The sequence below is a fragment of the Montipora capricornis genome, chromosome 14, assembly GCF_036669925.1.
Source record: "Montipora capricornis isolate CH-2021 chromosome 14, ASM3666992v2, whole genome shotgun sequence".
Classification (NCBI taxonomy): domain Eukaryota; kingdom Metazoa; phylum Cnidaria; class Anthozoa; order Scleractinia; family Acroporidae; genus Montipora; species Montipora capricornis.
In genome coordinates, this window is record NC_090896.1 from 27,455,112 (window position 1) to 27,467,611 (window position 12,500).

Below are 12,500 nucleotides of genomic sequence, written 5' to 3' on the forward strand. Positions count from 1 at the left end.
GATAAAGTTGATGATTAAGTGTAGGTTTCTCCCATTGAATATGAATGGCTTCTTTTATCTTAAGCTGGAAGGTGGTAGAAGCGTGATCTAGGATGCTAAAACAATCATTAGAGCACAAAGTGCGGCAATGCTCAGAATTCTGTAGATGTTTGAAGACGTGCGAGGTCCTATCACTGAAATTGTGCTCACGTACGCGCGTGGAAAAATGCTGGGTAGTTTCGCCGACATAGCTGGCACTACAGCCCGCACACAAAAACTTGTATACCACACCGCACGGAGCCCACTAGGGACGGGATCCTTCACACTGAACATATTGCCGATGCCATGGCTGTAATCCCCCGGCTTCCGTCTCTGACACTATATGTACCTTTTACTTTAAATTACCTTATATTGGTCCTGTTCCTTTTATCACGCGGAAAAAGGTTCCCCTTTTTGCTAACCGTTATTGTAATATATTGATATTAAGTTAGTTTTCTCATCATTTAAAATCGGCAACATGTTCAGTGTGAAGGATCCTGTCCCTAGTGGGCTCCGTGCGGGTGTGGTATACAAGTTTTTTTGAGGGGTTGTAGTGCCTGCTATGTCGGCGAAACTACCCAGCATTTTTCCACGCGCGTACGTGAGCACACTTTCAGTGATAGGACCTCGCACGTCTTCAAACACCGACAGAATTCTGAGCATTGCCGCACTTTGTGCTCTAATGATTGTTTTAGCATCCTAGATCACGCTTCTACCACCTTCCAGCTTAAGATAAAAGAAGCCATTCATATTCAATGGAAGAAACCTACACTTAATCATCAACTTTATCATGTTAATTTAAAACTTTCTTTGTAATCTTTTACATTGTCATGTGTCCCTTACAGCTAATTAGCATTTTGGTTCACACTATATATTCAACTCTGTACTTTGTAATTTACCAGTAAACTGAAGATGGCAGAAGTTTCTGTCGAAACGTGTTTTTAAATTTAAAAAGTGTTGTGTTGTTTTTTAAAATAAGAAGCCAAGGCTGATCACACAATCAGACTCAATCCGCGCAAAACTATTTACATTGCTTGAACATACCATTTAAACATGCGCTAAGTGCAAACACCTTGATTCAATGATCGTCTCTTCATCCAAAATCTATCCCTCCAAGAACCTCCCAGTCCACTCTCAAAAAGAAGGGGACCAATTAAACATTGTCCTTCAAATAATCACGCTGTCTGAAAGACATTTTCAATAATTTTCGTCAGAGTAGGGCTAAATATAAAGGAGTTTTTGTTGACGTAATGATCTCATAAGTTCTTTGTAAAATTTCAAATTTTCAAAGCATCATTGCTCAGAAATTATCTGGTACATCGGGTTCAAATTTTCAGAGATAGCTCATTATGGAACTGAAATTTTAAATGTTCAGTACCTCGTTCTTCGCTGACTGATTAGAAAATGATAAATTAGGACGCCAAAACAGCCATTTGAGGCAGTCAGTGTCTCCTGAAGAAAGGCTTTCAGTTACCTTACGTAGACTGACCACAGGTGATTCACCACAGTCGGTTGCTTTTACCGTCGTGGTTTGGGAGTACTAGGGAGTTTAAAAACGACGACGGAGACGAATACGACAACTCCACAAAACAATATCATTGGTTAAAAGAGCATAAATAATCGTGCTGCACGTGCAGCACGGATTTTTGCAAGTATCGTAGTGGTGCTCTACATAACGACGACGTGAATTCACTAAATTTGAGGTTTTCACGACAGCGTTCAATAAATTTTCTCATAAACAGTGTTTATTAAAGAAAATGTATTTAAGTATAACAAAAGAAAAAAAATCCTGGACAAAAGTGGGAGCCGGGGTCCGCTGAGCTGACCCCTAATTATCCACCCTTGCGTCTTGATCCAATAGACGATTTGTTACCTCTACCATACATAAATTAGGGGAAACGATCATAGGTGATTCCTGCTCCTGACCGATCATGAAGGGTAATAAAAGAGGCCACTTTTGTTCGATGGAAGGCTTTGGAACCAACCAATTTTACATGCTTTAGCTCAGTGAACAAACCAACCGAAGCGGAAGCACCTGTTGGCGTGTCAGTTCAATCAAGAGGATGGGGGAAACTAGCTGAGAACATCAGCGTTGAATTGCCAATCTCGTTCCCAGGCCTCTTAACCATCGAGAGTAGTTGTTGAATAGACCTTTTGGCAGTTACGGCGGCCATTTTGATTTCTATTGTTTCGAAAGACATTATGGGATGCTCAGGGGGCAAATTTATGTATTCACAACAAACAACTTCATTATAATGGGTTGGTTGCTCAGATAATCCAACCATTCGATGAGATTCACAAAGTACAGGAAGCGCATAACGCATAATAAAAGAAAGATCTTACCAAGCAAAGTGCTGATTGTCAACAAAGGGGAATATAGTGCTGTAATTTCTTCCTTTCTGTAAGTGCTGTAACTCCAATACGGAAATGTTCTTCGGACATATAACCAAGAACCATGGGAAACTAGCTGAGAACGTGTTTTGAATTGCGAGAGTGAGAGAACAACCAAAACTTGCTATCTGCTTAAATAACCTGATAACTCAATGGGAATATCCCTGGGGACTACTAAATCCACCTAGAAAATGCCTGATAACAAACCACAAAACCCTTCATATTAGAAGAATTCAAACGCATACCAATAGGAAATACAATTTACGCACGCGCTGCGGGCCTATTGCCACCACGGACTTACACTCTTACAACCTGGTAATATAGTGAGCGGTGCACTTACAGGTCACTACCACAAAAAGCCGAGAAAACTAAAACATTTCGCAGTTCTTGAAATGCATAAGAATGTGATAGCTTTTCCAAGAATCACCTAAAATGAAAAATCGTCGATATCATTTCATTTGTATTTATGTAATAACAGGGTTAATTATGTTGGCTATACTTGCCGACACCTTTTCCAACGCTTGAGGAACACACCTACGTGACGCCCACAATCAGAAGAACAAAGATCTTCAGGAACAATTTACCATTCTTAAGAAATTCCGTGGGAAATTTGAATGCTTAATTTACGAAATGCTCTTTATCCAAGAAAAGAAACCTGAGCTGAACACTCAATCTGACTCGATTAAAGCAAAACTATTTAGTATCTAATTGTTACCCTCTACGTTCCACATTGCAGTGTTTTTAATTACATGCAACGAGATTTTCACACACATTCTTAGTATTTAAAGAACTCACAACAATCTGACTTTCAGTTTTTAGTTTTTACGAGTTTGAAAATGATGAACGAATCCTCGAAACGTCATTCAAAATTATTATCACTAATTTTTACTCTCAATTAATCGAACATAAACTAAAGAAACAGTTATGAGACGAACTGTTTAAGGGCATGGAAGAGGACCTGTCTTGGCCCCTGAATGCACCCCTGTCCACATTATCTCTCCTGGAGCCCATCGTGGATTTTGTAAACAGGGTCTGAGATCAAATCTAAAGGCTTTACCCATTTTAGATATGTCAAATACAAAAGGCTTATTACATGTTTGTGAAATTTCAGTTAAAGCTGTGACTTCCTTAGCCTTGTCGTTACTGTACTTCCAAAATCTCTGCATTAATTCTGGCGAGCTTCCGTGAATACCCATGAAGGAGTCGCATGTGTTGGTCAACTTTTCAAACATCTTTACCTTGTTCGGATTTTTAGGGTGATCAAGCCTTCGATCGTCAAAAGAAATTAAATTGTCGCTTTTATTAAAGACGCTGTTAATCCAAATAGGAATTTGCTGATCCGCGTGTGGATGACAAAGGATTCGCTGAGGGTCTTGAGACAAAAAGCGCACAATGACGTCATGAGTAAATAGCGTCCAAGCTTCGTCCACGTAAATGAGATCTCCAAATTGACAGTGATACCAGCCCCAGCTTAACATCTTGGTAGGCCTGTGGCGTAACTCATATTTGAGCCTCTCAAGGCACACGAAATAGTCATCGTCAAGACGGAGGAAATACGTGAAATTATACTTGACCGCAGCCCACATCATTTGGTAGAGATATCGAAGGCCAAAACTTCGGCCGCCAACAACCGGTTGGAATTCTATGTCTTTGTAAATATGTTTTTCATTAGAAAGTTTCGCCTTATCCTCTTTGGGTATTTGAATGCCGTCAGTGAAAAACTTGCACCGCACCTAAAACAGAGTTATGGATTCAATAAAAGCGAATTCATAGTTCGCCTTGACGCAAAATGCGTTTACTGCCCCGTCTTTTATAGCGAGGCCACTTATTAAAATCTGCCTCGCGTTTACGACGAATCGTCTAAGAAGAAAATTACCATTTTTTCCTCACCTTGTATTTGCCATTATCTTTTAACTATGTCGTCTGTAAGGTGTGCTAATCGTACTGTAGAGGCATATAATATCGAGATAAGCTATTTCCATTTCTATGCTAGACTTTTTGGGCGTTTCGTCGCATTTCGATGCAGCACACCTCTGTTTTGAACATAATGACATCATCGCAAATGCAAAGGAAAAGAACTGAGGCTTACACTTGCCATTTTGCCGTTATGTCGACCGACACTTTGCCGCTTGTTTGAACTTGGCTTGTGATCGGAATATACATTAGAAGTATTTGTTAAGGTTCAGTCAAGAGCTCGACGTCGAACAATCGGTCAAGTTCTCTAATATATCATTTATACAATTTCCCAGCTCAATACAGCGCCGCGAGTACGCTGGTTCTAGTTCGTGCGCGGCTAGGCTCAAATTTCCAGCCGTTCGCGGCTTGTTGCGCCCACGTTACTCTCTCCAATCCAACGATAAATCCGCCATATTGAAATAGTTATCCGAGCAAATTATGCCCCAGATTTTTTCAGGCGATTGTCCTTGATCGATCAAACAAAACAAAGCACACGCCCACTGCTGCAAACCACCAGGGGCTGAAAATCTTAGCCTAATGCGAAGCTTGGGCAAATGTAGTTTGATTTCAGAATCTCTTAAATTTCACGGTGTCCTGGGAGTATTTGGTCAAATCTGCACGTACAGAGCTTCTTTTTTGTTTTGGGAGCGCCGTAATATGAAAACCTTCTTTGGCTTCATTGGACTTAGTTAAATTTCAAAAAGAAGGCCAGGGGTTACGTTACGAGTGTAGATCAGTGCTTTCCTAATTGTGATGACCGATAACTTGTACAGCTCGAAAGCGGTGCATGGAGGCGGAACCTTATAGGCTCAAACGTTACGAAAGGCAACCTGTTCTCTGCCACATTATTTTCCAGCCAAGAAATACTAACCTCTCCGTGACATTTCGTCCCCCCATGTCTGTCTTATTGCATCTCTCCTGTCTCGTCTTGAAGGCGCCGTAGATACAATAATTAGAAGCAGGATGGTTTGTTTTGTCTCGAGCTCTTTCAAATCACTGAATTCCTTTGTTGCAAACATGCAATCACTTCTATTGGGTGTAACTTGGGTCAAGTTAGCGAACATGTCCACAAGTGGTTGAAGGTGTGTGAATCTTAGTTGTGGCAGGAGGCCACCTCGTGGTTGAGGTGCTGTGAGGAACAACCTCTTCCAGTTCATAGAAAAGTTCTCGTTGCCAAAATACAACAGCGTAGTAAAAATAAAAGAATAAAGAAACACCCAACAGATAAAATTAATGCAATTCAATCGACTTGAGGATATTTTCTTCCTGGGATGTATAAACATTGTTATGCTGGCCAGTCTAGAGACAAGAGAGAAAAAAAAATCAGTTTGTTCATAAGGCATCCCATGTATTTTCAATAAGTTTCTCGATAAGACAAGAAGTAATCGAAGATTTGGAAACAGCGTGTTTGACAAAAAGGGTTGGAATTGTATCGCTTCATGATATAGCAACAGTATCATGATGCAACTTTTTAAAGATGTTTTTCGGCATGATTCATGGCAGTGAGGTTATGTTCTTTACTACGTTGGCCCAAAAGGGCAAACAAAAAAAAAAGAAAGAAAACGCAAACAAAGGGGAAAACATCACCAAACAAAAAAAAGAAAGCGTGTTAAAGAAAGAAACAGTTAATAAAATTGAAGAGCAAGACGTACGCAGGGAATGCACAACTCAAAGAAAAATAATTTAAAAGTACAATGCAAACAAAACACATGACATAAAAAAAGCAGGACGCAAACAAAATCGAGGTCCTGCATGTATAGCAAGCATTCTTGCTATACATTTGGACCTCGATTTCCTGTTAGCCTCGTTCCAATCTTCCTTATCTCTTTTTTTGTTTGCGTCCTACTTTTTTATGTTATGCTGTTTTGTTTGCATTGTACTTTTGTTTGTGTCATGCTTTTTGTTTGCGATATGCTTTTTGTTTGCGTTATGCTTTTTTGTTTGTGAGCTACGGTTTATGGTCCTTATCCTAAAAGACTAGAGAGTCTAGAGAGTCTAGGCATTTGCAAATGTCATTACAGACCACAACTTAAAGCAATTAATTTTTGCGTCTGTCACCTCGACAAAACGGCTTCCGACACTTTTGCAAAATCCACTAAAGTGATTACCGCGTAATAATTACCTCAAGTGCAACCAATCAGCGGAGAGAGAATTTTCAATTATCACCGGGGTAATTCTACTAAGTAATAACGGTAACAATGATAATAATAATTAATAATAATAATAACGCAAAAAATGCCAAAAGTTTTGAGAAAAAAAACAACAACAACATCAAAGAATTGCTATCAGCAACCGTACAATTTTTTTTTTTTTTTTACCGTCCAAATCTTGGGTAACATTTTGCTTTGAACTGTTGGTTACGCGGACCATGGGGAAATCTTGAAAATGACCGATTTTTTAAGTCACATTCCGAAAGGTAAAAAAATAGAAAATACAATTCGACAAAGTAGTATGGATCGAAAGTTTAACTATCATAGATTTGTATTGTGCAAAAAAGCACGTGAAGAAAGACCTATTAGAAGAGAAAGAACAATTTTTCCAGTTGGAGTTTGACGAGAAATATGAAAGACCTAGTTGCCGTATTTAAAACTAGACAGAAGTAACTCTTTGCAAGCTTTTCGGGCCTATCATTAAAACGTTCGACGACGGTCAAGCACCATTTTAGAGGCCCTGACGGGTAACATTCCGACAAGCGATATGGCCCAAAAAGTAGGGACAGCACATAAAATATAATTCCGACGAAAGACATCCTTTCCTAGCAAGGTCATTCTAGTCCTTTCGCGCGTATTCCATGTCGCCCGCCATGGAAAGCGTGGAACAGCTTTCCAGAGAGCAAATTGGAGTGGAAATCTCACGTCCTTCCCCTCTATTAACTATGTTCAGATTAAAGTAAATTTGGCTACCTCAGGTCGTTGTCAGAACAACGGCGGCAAAGACGCTATGCATAAGAGTTAAATTAAAAGGTTGAAAATTTTCAACTAGATTCTATCGAGACTTCACGTAAAACAAAGGACAACAGAAGGGAAATGGGAAGGCTTCTCCTTGTCCACTTCTCAAACTCACTTACATTCAACTTCACTTACATTCAACTTCCGAACAAAAAAACACTGCCCCCGCAGTTCCGCAGTCGACTGTAACGAGATGTGCAGTCAATTTCAAAAAGCTGCTCCTCAGTTTTCGTTTGAAACTTGTAAGTGGCCTCTTCGGCGACAAACGAGCCAGTTTTAATTTTAATTATACTTTCTCTCAGCGGGTCTGAGTACAACTCACCTTGTAATATTAAAACTCCCTCGATATGTGCCGAGCGATGCCGATATTAAGGAACCAGAGTAGAGTTAGCTCACTTATCCTGGAAGAAAATTGTTGCCAAGATGGCCGCACAGGTCTCTGCAATTAGACAAGCAAAGAAATGCTATTACTCCGCTAAGGTACTTCACGATAATGAAGGGAATTCATGATGTCACTTCTCGGATGTCTAATATCCATCCATAAAAGAAATTAGACAAAACGGCGTATCCTTTGTAGTCCACAAGAATTAGCCACAGTATTTATTATCATTTGGCCACTGTGGGACCAAAACTTTGAATGAGATCAATGGTTGCACACATCTGCATTATATAAGCAATCACTCGCCTGATAGCGCTAACTTTGAGTTCAACGACGACTAATCGCTGTAAAACGTTCTTTCCCTTATCTAAACTCATAAATTCAAAGCAGCTGGATTGGATAAGATTTCTGCTAAACTTCTTCGCATTTGCGCCGAGCTAATTGCTGAGCCCCTTTGTTTGATTTGTAATACCTCTATAACAACTGGTCTCAAGCTTTCCTGAAGAAAAAGAAGTTCTCAAAAGTAGTTGACTGCACCTGTCTTCAAACAGGAGACCGTGCTGACCTAGACAATTACCGTCCGATTTCTATTGTTCCAGTGGTTGCTAAAGTCTTTGAAACGGTTTATTTATGATCAACTTTTTGCTTTCTAAAGAATAATAATGTACTCTATACTGTCCTATCACCAGTCAGACTTCTAGTCGCTCCACTCTGCAGTTACCGACACTTGCTGACTCCAGAGCCAGACTAACCGGCCCTAAATCACAGTTATTGAAGGCTAACCGTATTAAAATGGGTGCTAAGACTTAAATACTCAGTTTATCAGAGCCATTTGAGATGGGTGCTGTGAGGCAACTGACGTATTATAGATCAGGAGAACGTGAATGCCGTAGTAATTTTTGACAGCATTCTGATTTCTAAGTTAACATCAAATTTCTACAAAAGCACTGAACTCGAACACCGGTAACAATGCATCATTAGCATTGCATTCATTGAGTACTGGTTGGCTGAACACTGACACTACTGCCTCTTCTGGAGTGAATATAATAACCTGACGTACATCAACTGCAATAATGATAGATTGGCCAGCAATAAACAATGTTCATTTCGTATTCTTAATTGCCGATTTGTTTGTAATAAAAAGCAGATACCATCAAGGATTTTGTAGTGGACAATGACCATTGATCATCTTAGTCATCATTCATAGCTGAAACCTGGCTACGCACATCTACGGTAATTTAGATCTGCATTTACTATTGGTGATTCGTAGACTGGACTCCTAACACTTGGCCTATACGATTTCACCAAGTGGAGGGATGTCGCTAGAGACACTCGTGGTGGTGGAGTTGGCGCTCCTTCATAAAAGCTCTCTGGGAAATTTCATAAGGATTTGACAGTCGATTCTATTGGTAACTTTCAGGGCCCATTTGGACGCAGGCCTGACATGAAACTACTTTGGGGGCGTTCCACTACTATGCACATTTTAATCATCAATCGTCCACCTTCATCAAACTGCATTCTGTTTTGAGGAATTACATCACGACTCATGGTGCGTTGATGATCACTGGTGATTTCAATTTACATCTAGACAACAAATCTGATCCTACTTGTATCAATTTCTTCAACTGCTGGAATCTTTTAACTTAAGGCAACATGTTCGTGAGCCTACTCATCGTTCTGGACCTCTCGACCTTATAATTACTAGAGAAGATGAGAATATAATAGGCCCTGTTTCCGTGACAGAGTCAATTATATCGGATCACAATATTCGCTAGAACATATTTACCTTGATTTCATGTCCAGCGAATTGTTTTATCCTTTGGGATAAATGCATTTTTCCGTCGAAAAATCAGTTACTTGGGTGGATCTTAGCAAACTGAGGTCAGTTATTCTTAAGGTGATCTGAAATCAAGCAAATCAAGGTAATATGTTCTAGCGAAAGCGGGTCGCAAATTTGACAATTTATCGGATTAACATATTACGCATAACATTCCAATGTTAAAACTTACCCAAGCCCCAACATTCTGCTTCTCTCTTGATCGTTAAGAACAAACAAATCCTAAGTTAAACCACACAGCAAAAAAAAAAAGATACCAAGCACTTCCCAAAACTACATTTTGTACACTTGTAGTATTTGAGATCCAAAATTACTAAAACAAAGTACTGAGCAGCAATTCCGTAACAACATAACAGAAAAATTACAAAACTGTGAACAACAAGCCCAACTAAAAAAAAAACAACAGAAAATGGTACTGTAGGGCGGGAGCAGCTCTAGTGAGAACTCTAACTAGTTTAGAGTTATTTTAAAAGACTGAGGGCATGTCTCTTAAGTCTAGAAATCTATAGCTAAAAGGTTCAAGAATCTCGAAAATCAGTACGCCATGTGATGGCTAGACCTGAAGAGGGGTTCTAAAATCTCTAAAATCCCCAAAGTTCTAGGAATATCTATGGTCCATGTTGTGAGTCTAAAATTTCTAAAGCTCTATAATATGTAAGGTCGTTTGGGGGTTCTAAAATCTCTAAAATCTCTAAAGTTCTAGATTATCTATGGTCCATGTTGTGAGTCTAAAATTTTCTAAAGCTCTATAATGTAAGGTCTTTTGGGGGTTCTAAAATTTCTAAAAATCTCCAAAGTTCTAGAATATCTATGGTCTTGTGAGTCTCAAAGTTCTACCGCTCTATCATATGTAAGGTCTTTTGGGGGTTCTAAAATCTCTAAAATCTCTAAAGTTCTAGAATATCTATGGTCCATGTTGTGAGTCTAAAATTTCTAAAGCTCTATCATATGTAAGGTCTTTTGGGGGTTCTAAAATCTCTAAAATCTCCAAAGTTCTAGAATATCTATGGTCTTGTGAGTCTAAAATTTCTAAAGCTCTATCATATGTAAGGTCTTTTGGGGGTTCTAAAATCTCTAAAATCTCTAAAGTTCTAGAATATAGAGGGTCCATGTTGGAGTCTAAAATTTCTAAAGCTCTATAATATGTAAAGTCTTTTGGGGTTCTAAGATCTCTAAAATCTCTAGAGTTCTAGAATATCAAACGATCTCTTTGGGGCTTCTAAAATCTCTAAACGTTTTACAGTTCTAGAATATCCATGGTCCATGTTGTGAAAGCTAAATAGCTCCAAAGATAAAATTTTAAAAGAGTGCTTAGGCCTAATCACTGAAACGAGCGCTTGGGCTTCATCGGTAAACGAGTGCTATATTCCTCACACTATCTCGGTAATAAAAAGTGTAGTTAACCGAACCGTTAAACGAAAGCTAACATCCTAATCACTGAAATGAGAGCTTAGGCTTAATCAGTAAATGAGTGCTATATTCTTCAACACAATCTCGGTAAAAAGTGTAGATAACCGAACCGTTAAAAAAAAAAAATGAAAGCTAAAATTTTAAAAGAGTGCTTAGGCAATACATCACTGAAACACGAGCGCTTGGGCTTGAATCAGTCAAACGGTGCTATGTATTCATCACACTATCCTGAAAAAGTGTAGTTAACCGAACGTAAAATGAAAGCTAAAATCCTAATCACTGAAACGAGCGCCCCCCCCCCGTTAGGGCTTAATCCAGTGCTTATATTCAGTGCTATAATCAGTATTAGTGCTATATTCAGTATTCAGTATTCAGTATTCAGAGCTAGATGTCATGTGCTTAATCAGTGCTATATTCTTAACACCGGATTCTCGGTAAAAAAGTGGTAGTTAAACCGAACCCTAACATTGAATGACCTAAAATTTTAAAAGAGAGCTAGGGCCTAATCACTGAAACGTGCGCTAGGGCTTAATCAGTAAACGCGTGTCTATAGTCATCACACTATCTCGGTAAAAATTGTAGTTAACCCGAACCGTAAAATGAAAGCTAACAATTTTTTTAAAAAAGAGTGCTTAGGCCTAATAACTGAAACGAGATGCGCTTAGGCTGAATCAGGTAAACGAGTGCTATATTTCATTACATTGTCTCGTAAAGAGTGTGATTTAACCGAACCGTAACATTGGAAACTCGAAAATGTCTTGCCATAAAAGAACGAGACTAGTTAGAAGCAGCTAGGGACACGTTTGATATTCTAGAACCTTAGAGATTTAGAGATTTAGAACCCCAAAAAGACCTTAAATATTCTAGAGCTTTAGAAATATTCGACTTACATCATGGACTATGGATATTCTAGAAAGTAGAACGTTTAGAGATTTTAGAAGCCCGGAGAGATCGTTTGAATTTGTCGCCTCATCTATAGCTATCTTCTAGTTTAGAGTTATTTTAAAAGAATGAGGGGTATTCGGGGCTTCTAAAATCTCTAACCGTTCTACCACTTTTAGAATAGCATGGTCCATGTTGTGAGTCTAAGATTTCTAAAGCTCTTTGGGGGTTCTAAAATCTCTAACATCTCTAAAGTTCTAGAATATCAACACGATCCCTAACTCTTTCGACCTTAAACAGTTCCTACAATCATGGACAAAAGTGTTGGGAAGGTAAACTTCATTTTACAGATACCCCCCTCCCCTCCACTAAAGAAACGTCTTGTCGTCATCAGACCCGCAGCGCCATGGTACAATAATGAAATCAAGGATGCAAAGACATTAAGGCGACGACATGAGAGACGATGGCGTCGATCACGTGACCCTGTTGACCATAGCAACTTTGTAAAACCAATGTAGTGCTGTGACTGACCTTCTTCAATCTTCACGATCAGACTACTACACGGATCTTATCAACAGCAATAGGGATGATTCAAGAAAGATGTTCAGGACCGTTGGAAAATTGTTGCATACGAAACCTGTGACAAATAGCAGTCAATTTCCGTCACATAGCTCAATGA

General features: G+C 39.1%; 1 protein-coding gene across 10 annotated transcripts in view; it reads right to left on the reverse strand.

Annotated features, from left to right (window-relative positions):
• Positions 1-2,860: 2,860 nt before the first annotated feature.
• The window catches only part of LOC138033427 (uncharacterized), a 32,662-nt gene continuing 23,022 nt past the window's right edge, over positions 2,861-12,500 (reverse strand). For 9 of the 10 annotated variants that reach the window (XM_068881163.1, XM_068881159.1, XM_068881156.1 and 6 more), the window contains one exon: positions 2,861-4,142. In XM_068881163.1, the coding sequence (XP_068737264.1) occupies positions 3,348-4,142 (795 nt within the window). In that variant the 3' untranslated portion in view covers positions 2,861-3,347. Of the gene's footprint in view, positions 4,143-5,236; positions 5,535-12,500 lie in introns of those variants that run through there. The other variant, XR_011128606.1, reaches the window with a different exon arrangement.